The sequence below is a fragment of the Equus caballus genome, chromosome 19 (genome assembly GCF_041296265.1).
Source record: "Equus caballus isolate H_3958 breed thoroughbred chromosome 19, TB-T2T, whole genome shotgun sequence".
NCBI classification, from domain to species: domain Eukaryota; kingdom Metazoa; phylum Chordata; class Mammalia; order Perissodactyla; family Equidae; genus Equus; species Equus caballus.
The window spans coordinates 46,930,063-46,952,950 of NC_091702.1; the positions used below are offsets into that span (position 1 = coordinate 46,930,063).

At 41.0% G+C, this 22,888-nt stretch overlaps 1 protein-coding gene across 3 annotated transcripts in view; it reads left to right on the forward strand.

The window, feature by feature from the left end:
• HSPBAP1 (HSPB1 associated protein 1) overlaps positions 1-22,888 on the forward strand; it is a 50,638-nt gene that overhangs the window by 25,635 nt on the left and 2,115 nt on the right. For all 3 annotated transcript variants that reach the window (XM_023623650.2, XM_023623649.2, XM_070243703.1), the window contains 3 exons: positions 11,562-11,698; positions 14,731-14,902; positions 16,082-16,165. In XM_023623650.2, coding sequence (XP_023479418.1) covers positions 11,562-11,698; positions 14,731-14,902; positions 16,082-16,165 — 393 coding nt within the window. The remainder of the gene's footprint in view (positions 1-11,561; positions 11,699-14,730; positions 14,903-16,081; positions 16,166-22,888) is intronic.

Sequence of the window (22,888 nt, forward strand, 5' to 3'; positions counted from 1 at the left end):
ATACAGTGCTACCAATGCACTTTGATTCCACTGTCTTGACACCAGCAGTTTGATTCATCATTGTTTTGTGCCATCAATGCAAATGTCAACACAGTGAAATAGGCAAATAACATCTTAATGGTATTATAAAAATAATTTCAACCTCACAGATCCCCTGAAAGTGTGTCAGGGACCCGCAAGAAATTATTCTTTTAAATAGCAATGAAATTAAATTTTTTTTGGCAACTAGCAGAATATTTTAATGCACGTTAGAAAGTTAATATTCAAGAAACCTGATTATGATCTCCTTTGCAAAGCATGAAATCCTTTCAAGAGGGGATGTAGATCTAATGTATGTCAATCAGTTAGGTCAATGCTTGACACATAGCAGATGCTCAGTAAAAGAAAGAACCCTGGTCTACAATATCACTTCTGAAATTACTCTTTATTCCTCCAGTTCTGACTCTTCTAATTGATTCTAAAACTGTTTCTTATGAAACCACATTTCAAGTCATGCTCCAGATTAAATATTGAAATATGTTAATGATGTTCACCAACATTTCATGATTTAAAATTGTATCGGGATAGCATTTAAGACTCTCTCCAGTATGACTGACATGACCTGTTTCTTCTGCGTAAGTCCCTGACTAGTCTCTTCGCCAAGTGCTGGACCGCCATGTTCTCTCTCATCTTCTGTCTTTTGCCCATGTTCTCAATTTCTGCCTATTAAAATTCTGCTTCTAGGGGCTGGCCCCGTGGCCGAGTGGTTAAGTTCGCGCGCTCCGCTGCAGGCGGCCCAGTGTTTCGTTGGTTCGAATCCTGGGTGCGGACATGGCACTGCTCATCAAACCACGCTGAGGCAGCGTCCCACATGCCACAACTAGAAGGACCCACAACAAATAATATACAACTATGTACCGGGGGGCTTTGGGGAGAAAAAGGAAAAAAATAAAATCTTTAAAAAAAAAAAAAAAAATTCTGCTTCTTAGGGCCTGGCTCAGATTCAGCCTTGGCTGTCAATCCTTCTCAACCACTTGTACCCACATCCATCCATCACTTGCCTTCATTCCTTTATGTTTTATTTGCATTGTTATTTAAATGATCAATGACACAGAGTGCTTTCGTCTTGTTCCTCTAACAATATTGTAAGCTCTTTGGGCACAGGGACTGTGTTTTATAATTTTTTATTCCCCAAAACTGCTAATGTAGTGCTTGAATACATAATAGGTATTTGAATGATTATGTAAATGTGGTTTTTTCCTGGTCTTACATTTCTTGTTTTGATATTTCTTTGGTCTTCAGGGCCTTTCAGAGAATGTTTTAACTTAAACCCCCAGCTTTACCCTTGTCACATTTTCTGTGGCTTCTAGTAATCAATTGTAGCATTTGTCAATCTTGATAAGAAATTCTTAGCTCTCTTCAGCCTTCTATTAGTTTTATAAGGTTTTGCTTTTAGCCTCTACTTAAAGATTCCATCTATTAACCCTTTTCTTCCATAAAGTAAATTAATCTGCTGATAATTATGTAATATTTATATATACTGGTAAATATACTGATATGATTGGAAAAATATCCTGGGGCCTTAAAGGTGGCCAGAAGTTATTATTTTGATGCTTAACTGACTTTCATGTCTGGCAAGTGAAATCAGTCCCCTCAGTTTTTAGTTACACATCATATCATTGGCTAATCTAAGTAAAACATGTATTCGGAAGATTTTGTTCTCTACTTCCCAAGGAGAGTAGGGAATGGGTGACAGTCCCATGTAAAATTCTTTATCTCTGACTCACTAGGTAAGAATGACAGGTGTTGCCTTTTGTAATTATCAGTAAGTATCATCGACATTGAAGCTATTAAGAATCAACATATGGCAAAAGGAATTTCGCCCCAAGAATGTTTCCCGTGTAGATTCCATTTTATGTTGTGATTCACACTGGCTACTAAGAGTCAGGAGTCTTGTTAAGACACCAGGACACAGAATCTCAAAGTACAATATGTGGAAGATTAGTTCTAACCTGTCTTGGACTTTATAACGTAGTTATAAGAGTGTGTTGAAATTGAACCTGGTGGTTTAGTAATGATTAAAGGAGTTTGATGGCTAGTGGTGATGATGGGGCAAATTGGAATGTAAGAATTTGGGTGTTTATCCAAGCCTGTCTGTGGGTAGAGTTAACTCCTTCTCCTCTGGTTATGTTACCTAAGGTAATTTCCCTAAGGAAAAAAGAGGCTTAAGTACTTGCTAATTTATAATGTCCATCTAAGGAGCTGTTTGAAATTTAAATTGAAGTGTTTATCCTTTATACGTTTTAAATCGTCATTATAGTTTATATTGTTTTAAAGTTCCATTTTTGTTGGTTTTGACCAGTATTGGTTTTTTTATTTTTTTTCAGATGTAAGTTCGTTATGGAGTTATGTGTAATCAGTTTTCTGTATTTATGACCTAAGCCTGGAGAATAAATAGAATGAGACACATTTTTTTCCTTAAAGATTGGCCGTGAGCTAGCATCTGTTGCCAATCTTTTTTTTTCCTTCTCCCCAAAGCCCCCCAGTACATAGTTGTATATTCTAGTTGTAGGTCTTTCTAGTTCTGCTGTGTGGGACACCACCTAAGCATGGCTTGATGAGAGGTGCTAGGTCTGCACCCAGGATCCTAACCAGTGAAACCCTGGGCCACTGGAGCAGAGTGTGTCAGCTTAACCGCTCGGCCACGGGCTGGCCCCAGAATGAGGCAACTTTTAATATCATTGACAGACTCACATCAACCATGACTACAAGTTGCCCAAACAGCATGGTATAGGTAAAAGAACAAATAGTTTTGAGTTGGAGCCTTCTCAGAGCCTAGAGCTTAGACTAGCTCATATCAAATCTAGGCTCTGAGAATGCCCCAACTCAAAATATACCATCTTTTAGAAGTAAACAACTTAAGAATGAATTATTTTTTGGTGATTGGTTTACATGGTAGGCTAAAAAGTGATCCTTCAATATTATAAGCATCTTACCAGTTTTTCTTCAGTTCTTTGGTTAAAACTAAAAATTATGGAAGATTTGGTGACTTGTACAGCATTTTTTAAATGGTGTTTGGTTCTCTAACAGTTATTTAACTTGTTAATTGAAACAGGTTTAGGAGCTACTGAAGATAAAAATAGACTAGTTACGTAGATCAGTAACTCAGCAGTGTGTCGGCGTTTGTTGTGCTCGCTGTTAGTACTGGAGATGCCAACCTGAATGAAGCTGGGACTCCCTTGGGACTTGAAAGTCAAATGCGGAAACCAAGTCTTAATATAGAAGAGTATAAAATGTGCTGTTAGAGTTCAGTCCTGTTTTTGACGTTATTTCATCACTTAATTGGTTGTAATAGTTTTGGAATATTGTGCATAATCAAGAACACTGAAGCATATACATTTTCTTAAACTTTTTTGTTACACTCAGATTTTTAGAGTCTCTTATTTTGTTTAAAGTGTTGGGGACATTTTTAGTTAAGCAGTTTTCAAAACTGATCCTCATTGCTGTTATGTGTACCTAAAGGAATCCAGTTTCAAAATATTCTTATAACAGAAAGTAGATCAGTGGTTGCTAGGGGCTGAGGATGGAGACAGGCAGACTGATTGCACAGTAAGAGGGAACTTTTGGGGGTAATGGAAGTATTCTGTCTTGGTGGTGGTTACACTGGTGTATACATTTGTCAGAACTTGTTGAACTGTACTCTAAAATGAGTGCATTTTATTGTATGTAAATTTTACCTCAAGAAAATTGATTTAAAAAGAAAACTAGGCAGTGGAAAAAATATAGTTTCTAAATATTCCGTTATGTTGGTATTTGAGCACTATCTCCCCAACTAACTCTTATCTTCCACAAATGGCACAAAAATCTCTTGTCACCCTGTGTGTCCTGGTTTTTTTATTTGGGAAATATGATTACTCTATGTACACATCAAATAAAACCATCTTTCTTTATAAATTGTATATTATGTTCAGAACATCATGACAAGGCAGAGCAGTCCAAAAGAAAGAGGAGAGTTAAGTACCTGCCCTACTTTTGTGTTATAAGCAAAGTTCATTTTCATTGGCCAGCCAGTTTTCAGCTATGAGTGAAGGATGAATTTTGGTCATATTGCTCATTCTGTACAGAACTGTGCTACATTTGGCCTTATCCTGAAACACTCTAATGTGTTATTTCCCTCCCATTTCCCTCAGGGGTCTTTAAACTGCAGATGAACTTCCCAGATAGATTCTTGGGGGAGACTAGGACTCAGGGCTGATAGGAAACCGTTGGGGTTAGAGATGAGGGAGGGCGAAGAAGAGAACTGAATTCCTCGCTAACTCCTTTAAGTGCTGGGGTAAGATATGGTGTTATTTCCATCTAGAACTTCCCCTAGCCACTGGAGTATCTAAAGGACTACTGAGTTACTGCAGCCCTGTGTTAGTACTTCCGTAATAGCTAGAGTCTTACTCTCTAATTAAAGAGTTGGTTATCCAGACCTTTATGGCTCTGTTTCTCTTTTGCTGTCTTTTAAGTCATTTTCGTTGCTTATTATCTACACTTTCTATTTGTATATGAGTTGTTTGGACTCAGAACGTTTTTTTTCCCCCTGGAGAAACAGTGATGATGTTGGCGGTAGGTTCTCCAGGCCAGCCTGGGGAAGCCTACTAAATTTATGGTGTACTCGAAGAATAGTACCGTAGAACTCTCCCTATTCCCACCCCAAAGCATCTCCAGGAATATTTCTTCAGGGGTAGATTTCTCAGGATATATATGTATGGGGTTTAGGACTAGACTAGCTGCAAACCTGGGATAAAGGCTCTGACAAAATGGGATGATTAGGGAAACACAGGGTTCTGTGGGTTAACCTGAATCAGTGTGAGTTGGGCTTGGTTGCTTATAATGAAAAACCCAGAGCTAGCCTAACCAAACACACAAGGGTGATGTTTTTCCTCATGTAAGGAGAGTTTGGAGGTGCTCTGGCCAAGGCTGGAATGGAGGCTTCGTCATGCCAAAGAACCCAAGTTCTTCCTGCCTTTCTGCTCTGTCCTTGGGATATGGCTTCCATCTTCAAGGCCGTCTCATGTGCCAAGTTAGCCATTACAACTGTATTCCGGAAAGGAGGAAGGAAGAACAAAAGTATACTCCTGGCTCTCTGTCTCTCTTTTAAGGAACTTTCTCAGAAGTCCCACCCAACAACTTCTGCTTAATGGTTAGAATTTAGTCTCATGGCCCCGCTTAACTGCAAGGGAGGCTGGAAAACGCGTGTCTCTTAAGCTGGGCACATTATTTCCTTGAATAAAATTGGGGATGAGATATTAAGAAAGATAGGCAGTTTCTGCCACACCTGGTCATGGAAAGTCATGAAAAGTTGAAGGAAGATTTACATCTTAAAAGGAAAGTAGAAGGGCTGGTCCTGTAGCATAGTGGTTAAGTTCGTGCACTCTGTTTTGGTGGTCCAGGGTTCGCAGGTTTGGATCCTGGGCGCGGACCTAGCACCGCTCATCAAGCCACACTGGCAGCACATCACATAAAGTAGAGGAAGATCGGCATAGACGTTAGCTTTGCAACAATCTTCCTCAAACAAAGAGGAGGATTGGCATCAGATGTTAGCTCAGGGCCAGTCTTCCTCACAAAAAAATTTTTTTTAAAGCAATAAATAAAAGGAAAGTAGAGTTATTCCACGGTCTCTGCATGCAGCGAGAATAGGGCCTGGAAGAATTGCGGCATTTAAGGGGGGCTTCCAAGTCTTGCCCTCTGCACCGTCATCCTTAGCGCACAGCTGAGAACATCCTTGCCAGCAGCGGAGGGAGCCTTTTGAAGTCAGGGGGAAGAGCAGTTCTTAGGCAGTAGGTCTGGCAGTTTCAGGGGGAGGCCCTATGGCCAGATGCCTGGGGCAAGATGATCGACTGTCATTTTATTTAGTGGTTAAGTGGATAAGTTGGCATCTGCTCTACTTCTCCCTGAAGCAGAGAGAGGGAAAGGAACACAGTTCAGATCTCTGCGTTAAGTACTAATGCATTGGTTCCTTGTTGAGGGATCAAGACAGATTGGCAAAAAACAAATTTCCACCATTCTTGACCTCTTTATTGTACAGTTGTGTGACAGTGGTAGAAACTGCCTTCTGGCATTATTTTGATAATTTATTTGTTTATGTTGTTATTTCAGGTTGGTGTCTCCAGCTAGATTGTAAATTTCTTGATAATGGAGATGTTTACGTCTTACACTTTTTTGAGTCTCCATCCTTGATTATTAGCGTATCACGTTACCAGTCAGTATTTGTTGATTTGAGTAGATGTGTTAGAGCAGTGATTCTCGACTCTCTTGGATCTTGCATTCCTTTTATGATTCTGAAATACAATTTGTAGATGATATAATTACTTACACATGTAGTTTTTTAAAATTGTTAAAATGCCTTACCTGTAATATAAAGGAGAATTTTAAAGAAAGTAATGTATAATAAAACAACATATATTTTCTTGTGTAAATGCTCAGTGACTGTACTAGAAGATGTAATGAAGTAGTCAGATCCAGGTGCATGATTAAGTCAACCTCCAAAACCAGTGTATCATCCTCCTGAAGAAATGCCACATTCCATATAGTCCAGAAACCAGGCCGAGCTCCGGCGCACACTCTGCTCTGGGGTGCTCCGCTTCCGACGCTGCAGACCCTGAGGGAGCTTGCTGGGTTCCATGTGAGGCTCTCCCAGAGGCTGTTTTCAGTCGCTGTGTGTTAGGAGAGTTGTTTAGACTTGGGCATTGGCCTAGGATGACCAAGGAACCCCAAACCATACCCACCAGACCTATATTTGCCCAAGAAAAAAATTCCAGAAGCAAAACAGTAATAAGAGTTCCAGCCAGTAAAAAACAGGAAGTGCCAATGCTGAGGCTAGATAAATGCAGAAACTAGATTTGAGCTCTGCTGCTGCTGTATGCTGTGGCGTCTGCCAGTTGCTGGAGTAACTGAGGCAAGTAAGTGTTTGAAAGACAGAAAACAATTGTAAAATGTGAGCGGTTACGTATTCCTTCCACAAACACCTGTTTTTCGGGCGCTGTGCTCAGCCTAGAGAGTCACAGACAGCCCTGGTCCCCTTTCCTCGGGGAGCTCATATTCTAGTGAAGAAGACAGACAAGTGAGTTTAACAAGTAATGGCCAAACTGTTGTTAAGTGTTATGAAGTAAACAAAAATGGGCCGAACAGCAGGGTAGCTGCAGAGGGACTGACTCTAGATAGGGTAAGTTGGGAAGCCTTCTCTGAGGAGATGATATTTAAGCTGATACCTAAAATATGAGAAAGGAGGGTCAAGAGCTTTCTAAGCAGAGTGAATAGCATGTGAAAAGGCTTTGAAGAAGGGAAATGTTTGCCTTTTTTGAAAAAAAGAAGGCTGGTTTGACTGAAGCCTCGCCAATGAGACAGAGAGGGTTAGAGGTGTCAGAGAGATGAGAGGGGTCACACAGGCCTATGATAGAGGACATTTGGGTCTAATTCTACGTGTAAAGCAAGGGAGTGACAGGACCTAACCTTTTAAGGTCACTTTTGCTGCTGTGAGGTCAGAGGCAAAGAATGAACGTTCTTTGGAAGAGAATGACCAAGTTGCACAAGGGGCAGTGGAAGGGTTCAAGGAAGTGACATTTACATTGGGTCTTGGAAGAGAAATGTGAATTGCGGTGTGGGAAGGGATGGGGAGAAGACCAGCCAGGCAGAGAGAACAGCAGGAGCAAAGGCGGGGAGGTCTGTGGTCCGTACTGGGGGAGCTGTAGAGATGGTACAGCAGTGGTTCTCATATCAGAGCCTGCATCCCCTTCCTGCACCAACCTACAAGGAAAAGGCCCAATTTAAAATAATAAAGATAAAATTCTTAGAATATTTCCAACATTTTGTATTTAACACTTGGAAATGAGGCTAAATAAGTATATTCATCTATATGCATGTAAAAATCCTTTGATGGTATGTGGAATAGAGTAAGAGTTCTAGTCTCAGGTAATTAAGGTCAGATTTTTCAGCATTATTAAAATTGTACAAGATACAGGACCTTTCTTTGTTGTGTTAAGCTGCATCTGTGGCCCCTGTCCATCAAATAACCCGTAGCACCCCCTCCTATTCATCATGACAACCAAAAATGTCACCACGTCTTTTTATAGGACTGTCAGAAGGATAATACTGTCCCTTAGTTTCCACATATGTAAAATGGGCACAACTACCTTTAATCTCATAAGGATTAAGTGAGATGGTACATATAAAATGTTAGAGTCAGGGCCTGGCTCACTGTAAGGATTCAGTAAGCAGGTAGAAATAACTTGTTAGCAACTGAAAATACGGGGTTAGTCATGGACAGGAGAAAAAGACTGGAGATGAAGTTTGGGAGTAGTGTACAGAGGTTGATGTAAACATTGCAAAGCATCAGGCAGAAACTAACAAGATTCAGTTTAAGAGGGATAAAGGGAGGGTCCCATGGCTATTTGCTAAAATCTGTTAATGAGTGAAGGCTGAAGAGATAATGGCTGGGCAATAGTTCATAAGAAAAAGGCAGGCAAGCCCAAGATTAGCCGTGGTATAATTCAGTTACTTAAAAACAAAACCACACAGCACTGGCAGTGCATTAATGTATAACGTCCAGGTCATGGAATGTTGCCATCGCATATACAAGGTACCACGCAGGCTGTGCCTGGGGTTCAGTTTGGGAGCCAGGCTTTAAGAGGGCTGTTGACGAACTAAAGGCAGTGGGAGGAGAGCAGCTGAAAGGAAAAATGCTACTGAGTCTAGGTATAAAAAAAAGTTACAGGAGAAGCCCTGACAGTTTTTCAGATAATTTAAAGACAGCAACTTTTGGCAGAAGAGAAGTTAAATTTGTTGTCTCTAGAAAGCAAATCTAGGACTTTCTTCTGGAAGTTGCAAGAAAGCAGATACTGATTTTGTAGTAAGCCGTCAGCCAGACACTTGATTGCTCTTTTCAGGGGTGATGTAGAATAGAATTTTCTGGATATAGATGATTTCTGAAGACTTTTCCAACTCCTGAAGTGGATAATAGAATAGACCCCAGGATGGATCACCCCACTGGTCACCTGTGTTGGTGCCACTGATATACAGCGGCCTAACAGGTCACTTGTTTCTAGCAAGACTCAAGGCAGAGTCTCCTGGGCCCGTGTTGATTTCAGACAGTTGACTACCTGCAAGTAGCTGAACTCAATTGGCCAGAAAGTCCCAACTCAAGACCTGAGGAAAAGAAACACAAAGTAGGTACACTAAATGCTCTCTTTTTTCTGACAAATTTACTTTGACTCACTCCCTCTCTCTGCCCCTACCCAACAAACCCTTCACCCTTTGGCTGTCCCAGCCAGTTTGCAACTGAATTTTAGGTAGTTTAGGTCACCCTGATCTAATTATTCCAAAGTAATTTCCCTTTTCACATCGTTGCTGTGTTAGATTAAGAGGTCAGGGAAACCTCTCGTCGGTTTCTCATAGTCACCCCCACCCGGCAGAAAATTCTTCATTCTCTGACTCTTCCTGAAGCTGTGCTCTAGAACAGGGTTCTTCCCTGGGGTCAGCCCATCAACTCCCTCAACGTATCTATGAAATTGTATGTGTGTGTGCATTCTCCTCAGGAGAGGGGTGTTGGGATTCATTAGATTTGCAGAGGGGTGTGTCTATAAAAAGATTAAGAACCGTTTAACCCAGCCTCTTCTTAGCTAAGGCAGAACCCCGTTTTTTGTTTTTATGCTGCAGGTCTCTCAGCTGCCTTTAGTTAACTTCCAGACTGAGGTGTTGTGACTCGTTCCCAGGACCGGGTTAGTTGGAAGCCTCTCCTAAGCTCCTGCTTGGGCCCGGAGCCCTTCTTCTGTGATCTTAGAGCTCCCTCTGCTCACTTCTGTCAGAGCACTTGGCATACTGTATTGAAAAGATCCATTTATGGGACTATTTCCCACGTTAGATTTGAACAGGGGCGGGAGGGGGGGCCTATGTTGCATTAACATTTGTGTTCCAAACACCCAGCGTCATACCAGGTGTGTGGTAGATGCTCAAAAATGTTCTTGACCTGAGCCATTTGTCCATAATAAGCCAACAGATTCTTCTTTCCGTCCCAAGCAGCCAATGTCATCAGCACTCCCCCTGCGCCAGGCATTAGGTTAGACATTGGCAATACAGAGCTCCCTGCCTGGAGCTTATGGGCTATATCCAAAGGGGATGTGATTTTTGCCACCCCGGAGCTGCTGCGTGTGAGCCATATGCATTTACAGTAGTGCTGACCTTGCAAGAACTCCCCTTCCATAACAGACATTAGTTACGTGCACATATTCCGCTATTTTCATCACTCAAAACAAAAATGAAAATGCCTTTTTCTAGGCTTCCTCAAAACCATCCATTAAATATCTCTCCAAAATCTTTCTCTTTGAATACAGCTTTTAATGGTTTGCCTCTAAAAATAGAAAATATAGATTGAAGATACTGATAAAAGAGGTGTCAACATTTAGGACCATGTTCTGAACATAGAAGTCTTTCTTGTTTTATTTTTCAGAACTCAGTAGGAAAAATTGATGAGTAAAAAAATGAATAAAACAAAATCTTTATGTCTGGTTCACTAGTATGTTCTTTTCTAGCTTATACATATTTTTAATTCCATGGATTTCGGTTTATGTCAAACTATGTTTGTAGTTTTCCAATTTTTATTTAAAAGCAGGAACAACCCTTTCTTCAAACCTGAATAAAGTAGAGCAGAGCCATTGGTAGCAGGGCAGCATCCCTGAGGGGATGCAAGGGAGCCTGGTTTAAGAACTACTGGATCAGATGGTAGTTATGGGTCAGTAGTTGACTTGGGCACGCTCTGTCCGCAGAACCACGTGTAAGGAGAGCCAAGCCAAGAGCGCTGTGTTGTCTCTATTTAAAAGTTCATTACTTACTACACTTAGGAGTGCATGACTTTTGCTGGTACAGCAGAAGTCTTCAATAGATGTGTTTTTCAGAAGGTGTGCTCTGCTGCCCCCACGTGGAGACTGATTTAGCAGGTATGAACTAAAGCTCTGGCATCTATAGTTTTAAATAACTCCGCTAACCTAGGAGAAGGCTTCTTTTATGTGATCATTGAAGGGCAAAAAGTTAATGTAGTACTTGTGTCCAGAAATATCTGCACTGCTTACAGGAAATACGACCTTCTGGCTTCCTGAGTTGAGCTTCAGAGATATTTGAAATATTTCTACTTCCACTGCAGTCACTGTTCCTGCTGCCTGAAACACTGTTCCCCTAGAAATCTGCATAATTATGTCTGTAATTTACTGTCTATCTCCAGCCTCTAAAACATGAGCTTCATCTGGGTGGGCATTTTATGTGTTTTGTTCATCGATTCATTACAGGCTTCTAGAACATTGCCTGGCATGTTGTAGGCAGTCAGTAAATATTGGTTGGATAACTACTATTAGTGAAGTAATTCAGATATGTTATTGGTTTAAAAGATCTCTTGGACTTCTCTGGAAACCTAACCTCCTCCATCGATAGCTTTTTCTATAAGAGTATTCCAAGGGCCAAAAACCAGACGCTTAAGTGACAGTGTGCAACACTGCCATACAGTGGAGTTGGTTGGTTCTTGATGGACTGTACCTTTATTTTCAAAACAGGATGTGATGTGGTCTGACTTCGGATTTCCTGGAAGAAATGGACGGGAAAGTACATTGTGGATCGGCTCCCTGGGGGCCCATACACCCTGTCATCTGGACTCCTACGGTTGCAACTTAGTATTCCAGGTCCAAGGAAGGTAATGCACAGGCGCATGCATGAGTGTGTGTGTGTTGCACAGGAAGAGGAATGAGTATCAGGTAGGTGGCAGGACCCCAAGGTTTAGTCCCAGCTCCATCCTGTCAGCCTGCTTCATGACCAGGGCAGATCTCTTAACGTCTCGTTCACTTTCCTCCTTTGTGAAGTGAGGGGAACAGTTTACTGGTGGTTTCCACGTGTGTCTCTCAGCTGTGATGAGGATCGTCTTCAGAAAGCTGACCCTGAAACTCCAGGCTTCCACTCCCAGTTCAGCCAGACAGTTGTCTGCTTCGCTCTTTTACATAAGAGTCTGCATTTGTAGCTTTCAAACTTTTATTTAAAAGGAGGGACACCCTTTCTTCAAACCTAAATAAATAAGAATAGAGCAGTTTGTTGAAAGGAAGAGGCTTTGCTGCTACCTGCCAGTGCTGAGGGGATGCCTGGGAGCCTGGTTTGAGAACTACTGGACCAGATATTTATGGCCCCTTTCAACTCTAAATTGTAGTTTGTGCCTCCATGTAGACACCATGCAGTATCTTACTACCTTAAGTCGGTTTTTATCTCCAACTGTCTGTGGCCCCTAAGAGATGCCGGGGCTGAGTCAGGCAGCACTCTGGTAGTCCCTGGTTCTGGGAGTCCAGTGAGAGTTAGTGTTTCTGCCACTTGGAGGATGTACTCAGAATGCTGTATGTGCAGCCTTATTTCCCCCCAATTAGTGATGCCCCAGTCTCCTCCCTTGGCCTCTCGGGACATTTACAGGGAGCCCAGAGGGAAAAGCAGCAAGGGCCACATGCAAGTTCTCAGACCCTTTGGACGTGAAAAGGATTATGAGGATTATGAGATCTAAGAGAAACAGTGAGTGTGTTTGTGAGTAGATTTCACATGTGAAGTACTTTGAAGACTATAAAATGGTGTAAGGTAGTCCACTCCTTGATTCATCAGGTCTTTTTTAAAGGTCCTTGAACTTCTCAGGTGCATTATTATGCACCTTGGATGCAACAGTGAATCAAGTATGCATGGTCCCTGCCCTTGTGGAGTTAATAGTCTGAACTTAAACTCAGTAAGGGAGGGCATCATTTTAGGTAGCTGCTTTCCATGTGTTCTGAATTGGGAAATAAGCCAAAGAAATTCAGGTTGGAAAAACATTAGCAAAAATACCTGGGTTCTTTCTATGGTATAAAATTAACATAGTTTTATGTGAACTTTGTAGTAGAGTGTATTTTATGGCCTCATATAGCTCTGCAGTAGTAAAATAACTATTCCGTAAGTGGTCGTTGAATATCCTGCTGTGCAGGTACCACATGTTACAGTAGGAATCTGGAAGTGAATGAGGTGAGTGAACAAGACGCCTCTGCTCTAAGAGAGTTTACAGCCAGCATGCAGGCAAGCCCACTGCTAGCTGTGATATAAGGCAGGACGTGCATGCTCTTGAGGAAGGTTTTATAGAGCTGGAGAACTCAAAAGTGAAGAGAGAACGTTCCTGTTGGAAAGAGCAGGGAAAGATAGAGAGGAGCTGCCATTTGTGATGGACTTTGAAGGATGGGTAAGCGTTCAAAAGACAGATGGGAGGGGCCGAGGGACCAGCACGAGCAAGACCCTGGGAAGGCATGGGATGTAGAGGAGCCTGTGAGTGGTCCCGTGTAAGTTGCGCATTAGAGACAGAGGGATTAGGCCGGAAGGGCAGGTGGAGCCTGGGGGTCTTGCCTCCCAGGCAAATACTGCTTATTCCCTGTCCTCTCAGCATGCAGAACCAAGGATTCTTGAGCAGGGAGGACAGGATGACAGACTACCTTTTCCGATTAACAAGAGGAGGACGCATATATGTTACATTTTAAGCCAAGCAAAGCAAATTGTATGAGATGGTTATCATTATGGCTATTTCTTTGGGAAACACAGCTATGGTGCAGGAGAAGGACCTGGTACCTGGAGAGGTCAGGAGATCTGTGACCTAGTTCTGGGTCCACCACCAACCATTAGCCCAGTGAATGGCACTGAGCAAGCACTGGTCCCTCTTCCACTACTTTGAAAGTGAGATTAGACTGATGATCGCTTAAGAGCTCTTCCAGCTCTAACATTCTAAACATACTGAATGCCAGAAACTGCTCCCGAACTCGTCACAGGTACAGTGGAATGGAGCAGCTTTGTCATTTCTAAGGCAAGTAAGACTTTAGTGTATACTTCTTAGTTTGAAAATAGCAGCCAACTGCATCCCAGTTCTAAAAGGACACAATTGCCCCACTGTAACTGCAACAGGTCACTGGAGGGCGTGAGGGCTTTTCCAGAACTGGGTGGTTTTTGTATCTTGCTTTCTCTTTGCTTCCCCATCTGTGTATTTCTGTCGCTGTCTTTTTCTTCCCTTTTCACAATTCTCCCTCCTTCTCCTCCCTCTGTTGGCTCCGAAGTATGGGTGTGTCAGGCATGTTGTGAGTTAAGATTTATCACTTCTATTTTTCAAAAATATTTAAAGTGATGGAAACATTTTACAATTTTTTCTTTTTGAAAATTCCTATATTATGCAAGTTTCTAGCTATGTGGCATCATTTTTGCATTTCTCTTCCTTCGTGGATAAACTTAACAAATGTTTAACTTAAGGAATTTATGACCCAAACAGAGAAGTCTGGAAACTATTTTAGTTAGAGCTCTGGGTGGTTCCTCTGGCTAAGAATGCAGGTATTTGAGAGGGTGGAGCTCGTGCTGGGTAGCTCTAGAGTCAGGACAGAAATGGTTTATGAGGAGGCAGACTTTGATTAGAGATAGGAAGCAGTGATCTTACAAACTAGATCTGTCCCAGCAACAAAGGGGCTGCCTCAGGGAGTCATGAGCTGTCCACTGGTTGCTGTCCTCCCCCGCCAGGTGTCTGCAGAGGGGATGCCAGCCCTGAGTGAGGGATGGGCCAGGTGACCACTGAGATTGCTCCTGTATTTCTTTATGGATTGAATTAAAATGAGTAAAAATGAACACGTGGCTGCTGCCCTCCTACCTGTTTCGTCTCAAGTTCGGTGTACTAACTTGTATCTTGCTTTTTTTAATCAGGAAAAGATGGCATCTCTTTCCTCCTGAAGATACTCCTTTCCTTTATCCAACTAGAATCCCTTATGAAGAATCTAGTGTGTTCAGCAAAGTCAATGTTGTCAATCCTGATTTAAAACGTTTTCCTCAGTTCCGGAAAGCTCGAAGACATATGGTTACGCTGAGCCCAGGACAGGTAATGTGGGCTTTAAACATCGATGACCTGTCAGTGGACCCACCAGCTGTAACTTCTCTCAAGTCCTCATGCCACGTGCCTCCCCACCAGTACAAATGAGCATGGTTTTCCTCTCTGCCGCGCTGCTAGTGGGAGGCAGCTAGAGGCTTCACACACGGACTTCTCGGCTTCGCAGGTCGTGGAAGGGAAATGGGAGGGGGGTACACAGCTCCCCCTACTGGTGAAGAGGAGAATGGACTGTGGAGGAAGACGAACTCACAGTCGTTTTTATTCAGGTTAAGAGAAGGTGTCAAGGCTTGGGTACTTGAGCACCCTGGAACATTTATTCACAATTAATGTCTGGTCAGCTGTGCTAGAACCCAAGCACAGAAACACAGGTTGGAATGCATCCAGGTGGTGGGCCAACAGAGCAGAATGAGCTGAGAATGATTTGCTTTTAACTGACTGCCTCTGAAACATTTCCAAAGGTATTGTACTTAGTGCTGCTACCCAGGGGGACAATCCCCTTTACAACTCCGGCAGCTGCTGTCTTCTATGTTATTAACAATTTGAAAGGTTTTCTTAGTCTCTAAGGAGACTTTATGTCCTCGACCATCCCTCTTCCCTGCCTGTTTTTCTTCCTCTGCTCCCTGCCCACCGGCTCTTTTTCTGCTTCCTTCACACTCAAGTACTCCAACTCTAACAGTTTGACTTGACCAAGTTGCCTCATCCTGCGAGCAGTGGCTCCTCACTGACCCGTGCCCCCAGCCCCTGACACCCACTCTTCTCTTTTCTTTCTCTGTAGATTTGCCTCTTCTGGACATTTCCCATAAGTGCCGTCATACAATGTATGGCCCTTTGTGTCTGCTTCTCTCACACACCATGATGTTTGCAAGGTTCATCCATGCTATAGGATGTTACCAGTACTTCATTCCTTTCTGTGGCCGAATGTGTTCCATTGTGTGGATATACATTTTATTTCTCCGTTAATCAGTTGATGGACATTTGGGTTGTTTTGACTTTTTGGCTATTACGAGTAATGGCTGTGGGGTTTTTTTCTTGTTTCCCTTTCCTACAGCAATATTACTATAAATTCATTTGTATTCCTTTTTTTTTCTGGCAGCCTCAATTAGGGTGTGATTCTAAAATAACAATAAAACGTCCTGTTCTTGTGCTAACCATTTTTTGTTTGGTTTTCAGGTTCTCTTTGTTCCCAGACACTGGTGGCATTATGTAGAATCCATTGATCCTGTCACTGTCAGTGTAAACTCGTGGATTGAGCTGGTATGTTTTTCTTTTAAATAAATGTAATCTCTGCTTTTAAGATATACAAAATTTGTCTATAGAACTTGGTGATTAATTTTAACCAACACTCCAGTCTTACTTTGTCTTGCTATGCTATAATTTATGTATTCTATTTTCTGCTGATGGATGTTTAGGTTGGAAATAGGATTCTTAGTGACGCGCCATTCTCTTTCTCTGGAGGGTACACCATGGGCCCTGATGTCAGCATGCAGGGTCTTCTGCCTTGACCAGTGTTGTTAGGAGAATTGTGTTGGGCCTGGCTGGATCTGCCATTTGTGTCCCGTGTTGCCAGTCCCTTCCCACACCATCTGGGCTTCTTGGTTCAGGGTCCTCATTATGAATTTCAGAATTCTTAGTCCTGGCTTACCCATTTTCTCAAAGCAGAGTCTTTCAGAGCTAGGTTTTTATCACTTCATTTCTGCCAGAAGCCTCTTCCCTCCAGTGTGCTATGCTTAATCCTGGTTGTGTGCTCTACTTGACAATTAAAGTGGCTGCCATTACAGCTCACGTCTGTCTCTTTAACCTAAGGCTTTGATTGTGCCTATACCCTGTTTAACCTGAGGCTTTGATTGCATCTCTCTTCTCTCTCTGGCAGCTACATCCTCCCTTCAGTCAGGCTTTTCTTATCCTCTGGTAATGGAAATGCCTTTGGCATAGGTGGAGCATAAGGAAAACAGTCATGGGCCACATAACGAAGTTTTGGTCAACGGTGGACCACATTATACGCCAGTGGTCCCATAAAGCCTAGGTGTGTAGTAGGTTATACCATCTAGTTTTGGAAGTACACTCTATGATGTTCGCACAACCACAAAATCACCTAATGATGTGTTTCTCAGAACACATCACCACTGTTAAGCAACACTTGACTGTACTGTAACAGGAAACTGTTTTATGGGTCTTAGAGAAGAGTGATGGGTAGCCTTTGCGGATTAGGTGAGAGGTATGGCAGGAAAAATTCTGCTCGTAGCATGCTGATTGGAGTTGGAGCAAACGTCAAGGTGTAGCGTCCATGGAGTCCACCTCTGCTCCCAGCGCCAAAGGCACATCTGCAGTAGTCCTGACGGATGCTTCGCCCCCTAAGGCGGCTCATCTGTTGTTAAGTACTCGAGCTGTCATTTGCCTGCTCGTGACCATATCCATTATTTCTGAGACTATATAGAATTTTTTTCTTTTTCAAATATTTGAAGATACCTGTCATGAGTCCTCTTAATCTTTTTCTTTTCCAAGCTCAAAACCTCTGGTTTCTTTCTTTTTTTTTTTTTAAACATTGGTACCTGAGCTAACATCTGTTGCCAGTCTTTTTTTTCTCTCTCTCTTCTTCTTCTCCTCCCCAAAGCCCCCCAGTATATAGTTGTATATTCTAGTTGTAGGTCCTTCTGGCAGAGATATGTAGGACGCCACCTCAGCATGGCTTGATGAGTGGTGCCGTGTCCGCGCCCAGGATCTGAGCTGGTGAAACCCTGGGCTGCTGAAGCAGAGCGTGTGAACTTAACCACTCAGCCGTGGGGCCAGCCCATTTCTGTATTTTCATCTCTTCTCTTACACTGAAAATCTGGGTCCTTAATAACAGAAACATATTTACTTATTTGCTTTATCCAGCAATATATTTGTTAAGATGTAAAGTTTGCAGTTCCAGAATTCCAATACTAATATGACTAACCATTAAACTTGCAAGTAAAATTTAAGATTTTTTCACAAGCTGTTTTGTTATTTGACTGTATCCCACTAAGGGAGTACAAAGCCCTGTGTTCAGAAGTCATTAGGAAGGAATCCTTTTCATTTGTGGTTATGTTACTGATTTCAGTTAGGTTCATTTATTTCAGTTTGTTTTCAGTATTAGGATTTACTTTTTCCCCCATTTTGATCTAATTTAATATTTTGAATATGTAAAACATTTAACTTGTCAAAATCACATTAGAAGATATACTCAGAGAAGTCTCCCTTTCGTCTCTGTCCCCTCTACTCCGTTCCCCCATCCCTATAAGGATCCACTTTTATTCGTTTTCATTTCATTATTCCAGTGTGTCTTCTTTGTAAACATATATATACAAATACGTAAATGAATAAATATACTTATGTATGACTACTTATATGTGAATAAATAAGAATTTACATATTTATGTATTTATGTGCTTGTTCATATTTGTTCATTCATATTTCCTCACTTTTCTTACACAAAAGGTAATAAACTATTTATAGTGTTTGGCACTTTACCTTTATCACATAACAGTAATATCCTGAATTTAACTACATAGTGGTACAGAGAAATGTTCTTTTCTTCTGTTATATATAACTTTTTTACAGTTATATATACCCCATATATGGGTGCACCATGGTTTATTCAGTAGTTCCCATATGAATGGATGTTTGGGTTATTTCCAATCTTTTGTAATTATAGATAATGCCAGTGAATAACCTTGTACATATGTTTTTTTATATTTGTTGAAATGTGTCTTCGGGATAGAGTCTTAAAAATGAGTTTGCCAAGTCAGAGGGTAAATGTATCTTTAGTTGTTAGGTTTTGCCAAGTTCCACTTCGCGGTGATTGTGCCGTTTTGCATCTCCATCAGAAGTATGTGAGAGTGCTTTCTTCTTCCACAGCCTCGCCGACGGATGTGATGTTGAACTTTATGGCTTCTGGGTTTTGAATTATAGTTAGAAAGATTTCATGCTCTTCCAGATCGTGAAGGAATTCACCTGCGTTTCCTTTTAGAATTTGGATTGTTTCATTTTTTTACGTTTAGGTTTCTTATCCATTTAGACGTTTATACTAGTGTATGGTATAAGGTTGAGATTTAGTTTTATCTTTTACCAAATGACAATAGAATTGTCAGTGATGTCATTTATTTTAAAGTCTGTGTTTTTTCTGGTGGTTTGAAATGTGACCTTAATCGTATACGAGAGATCTGTACATACTTGGATCGATTTCTTCCATTTGGTCTTTCTTCCTATTCTTTCATCCCTTCTATCTTGTTTTGTTTAGAGAGTATGTTTTAATATCTGTAGGGCTAACTTCTCTCCTAGCTTTTCTTTTGCAGTGTTTCCCTGGCTCTTCTTGAATTTGTTTTTTCAGATGACCTTTAGAATTGACTTGTCTAGCTTCAGGGGAAAAAAAGATTGACATTTTTATTCAATCCGTATTAAATTTTATATGAACTTTGTGATGTCGAATTATCCTGTGTAAGAATGAGATACCTTTGTACTTGTTCCAGTCTAATTTTCTTTATTTCACGAGTGTTTTAAAGTTTTCCTCATGTAGGATTTGCACATTTCTTTTTAAGGCTTATCCCTGGGTAATTCATCTTTTTTGTTGCTGTGGTCTGTAGAGTCTTCTCTTCCATTATATCATCTGACTAGATATTGTTTGTGTATGTGAAGGGTATTGATTTTTGTGTTAATTTGAATTATTTTATTGTTTGTAGTGATTTCTTATTGAATTTATTGGGTTCTCAAATTACCTGAAAATTAAAATAGTTTTTACCTCTTTTTTTCATTTGTTTGCATGTAATTGTTTTCTTTTGTCGGACTACATTGGCTAATAGCTCCAATTCAATAGTAAATAATGGTGGAAATAGTGGGCATCCTTATCTTGTTTTTGACTTTAGAGAGAATTCCTTGAGTGATTTCTCTCTCTTTTTTTTAAAGATTTTATTTTTCCTTTTTCTCCCCAAAGCCCCCCGATACATAGTTGTATATTTTTAGTTGTGGGTCCTTCTAGTTGTGGCATGTGGGATGCCACCTCAGCATGGCCTGATGAGTGATGCCATGTCCGTGCCCAGGATCTGAACCGGCGAAACCCTGGGCTGTCGAAGCAGAGCGCGCAAACTTAACCACTTGGCCACGGGGGTGGCCCCCTTGAGTAATTTCTCTTTTTAAGTTAAATGCTGGATCTGGAGCTGAGTTTTATATATATATATTTATAATCATGTTAAGTATCTCTCAGTTTGTTACATTTTTATTTTTTAAAATCAAGAAAAGGTGTTGAATTTTGCTGAATGCTTTTTAAACATTGATGGAGATGATCATATAATGTTCCTCTTTAGTCACTATGTGGTGTTTGAGTAAATGATATCAATGTATTTTCCTAATATGGATCCATCCTTAATTTCTGGAACAAATCCCACTTGATTGTGGTGTATTTTTTTAACGTACTGTAGAATGCTCTTTGTCCATATTTTATGTAGATTTGAATTTACATGGCCTGAAGGGCTTGAAAGCCTTCACCATGGTCTTTTTAGAAGCTTGTTATATATAGTCGTCTCTGACAGAATTTTCCAAAGGATTGGTATCATTGAGTATAACAAGCTCCAAGGAAATACTTACAAGTTTGGTCCTAAGACTTCATACTGATTTAAAGTGGATGCTTTCTGTCCTCCACCAGTCTAGGACTCCAGGTCCTTCTTATCTTCTTTCTGTGTACTTCACAGTTTGAAGACCATTCATTCTCTCTTGAAAAACTGGAGTGCAAAGTAGGAGCTGAGTGATTCTGTCTTCCTCTTCGTGTGTTGCTTTTATCATTGTCTCTTCGAGCACTGGACCATAATTCCTTCTCATTGCCAAATTTAGCTGCAAAAGCCCCTAGGTTTCAAAGCCTGCCGTATCCATATGGCTCAAGCTAACTCCAGGCCCTGGTATTCGCGTCATGAGTCACATCGGTTTGGAAGAAAGTAGAGATTCTAGTCCAGTTCAGGTGATGTAATATTCATCCCTTCTTAGTTTCTCTGTTAGAGAAATGCAGTCTGTCTGTTCTGATATATTCTAGGGGATAAAGTACATTCTCAATTCTTCTCACTTGTGCCTTTTTCATCCTTTTCACCTTATTCTTTTAGTATTGAAATGTATTCATTTTATCAGTATTTGCCCAAACTTTGTTTTAAAGTATTTTTAATTTGTAAGGGCTTTCCTCTCACTCTCATATTTTTCCATTATTGTGTCTTTTATTGTATTTATACATATAAAAGAGTATATATATAACATATTTGTAAGATATAAAGGAAAATATAATGAATACCAATGAAATCACCTAACCCCAAAACTAGAAAGTTAGCAGTAACCTGCATCTGTGTTGCCCTCTTCCCCATCCCATCTCGTCTGTCCCCTTCTCTAGCCTCATTCTCTTGCTTAAACAAGAGTTTTATCACATATTTGTATGTCCCTGTAAAATATGTTTGTGTAGTTTTACATGTTTTTGAACTTTATACAAAGGAGATCATATTTAATGTTGCCTTCTGGGGCTTGCTTTTTTTGAAAAAGTAATGGCTTTATTGAAATCTAATTCACAGACTATACAGTTCACCCATTTAAAGTGTACAGTTCAGTAGTTTTTGGTGTATTCACAGAATTGTGCCACCATAACGTAAGCAATTTTAGAATATTTTCACCACCCTAAAAAGAAACCCCATATCTATTAGTAGTTACTCCCTCATTTTTCTCTCTAGCCATAGGTAATCACTAACCTATTTTCTGTCTCTATAGATTTACCAATTCCAGAATCATATAGTATGTGGTGTTTTGTGGCTGGCATCTTTCACTCAGCATAATGTTTTCAAGATTCATCCATATGGTAGCATGTGTCGGTTCTTCATTCCCCTTTTTTTGGCTGAAAAATACTCCATTGTGTAGATAATACCACATTTCGTTTATCCATTCATCAGTTGACAGACATTTGGGTTGTGTCTTCTTTTGGCTATTATGAATAATGCTACTGTTAACATTTCTGTACAAGTTTTTGTGTAGACATATGTTTTCATTTCTCTGGGGTGGAATGGCTGGGTCACATGGTACATTAGTCAGGGCAAGCCAGCAGGCTGGACACTCGGACAAGGGTTGAACTTCAATCTGGAGTCTGAAATCTGTAGGATAGGCCAGCAGGCTGGACACTCACTCAGGATTTCTGTTACAGTCTTGAGGCAAAATCCCTTCTCCAGGAAACCTTAGTTTTTGCACTTAAGGCCTTCAACTGATTGGATGAAGTCCACCCACATTATTGAGGATAATCTCCTTGACTTAAAGTCAACTGATTATGTCAATCACATCTACAAAATATCTTCACAGCGACATCTAGACTAGTGTTTGACCAAACAGCTGGGCACCACAGCCTGACTAAGTTGACTCATAGAATTAACCATCACATAAGGTAACTCTATGTTTAACCTTTTGAGGAACTGCCAGGCTGTTCTCTAAAGCAGCTGCGCCATTTCCATTCCCACCAGCTGTGTGTGAAGATTCCAATTTCTCCACATCCTCACCAACCCTTGTTATCTATCTTTTTGATTATAGCCATCCTAGTGTGAGATGGTGTCTCATGTGGGGATTTGCTTTTTTTAAATTTAGTATTATGTTTCTGAGACTCATCTGTGTTGTAACATGTAGCTGTTCATTCATTTTCACTGTGGTATAATATTCTCTTGTGTTCCTGTACCGTAATTTATTGGTTCATTGTTCTATTGTTGGATAATTGAGTTGTTTTCAATGTTTTGTGCTTTTTTTTTTAAAGATTTTGTTTTTTCCTTTTTCTCCCCAAAGCCCCCCAGTACATAGTTGCATATTCTTTGTTGTGGGTCCTTCTAGTTGTGGCATGTGGGACGCCACCCCAGCACGGCCCGAATGAGCAGCGCCTTGTCCGCGCCCGGGACCCGAACCAACGAAACACTGGGCCGCCTGCAGCAGAGCGCGCGAACTCAACCACTCGGCCATGGGGCC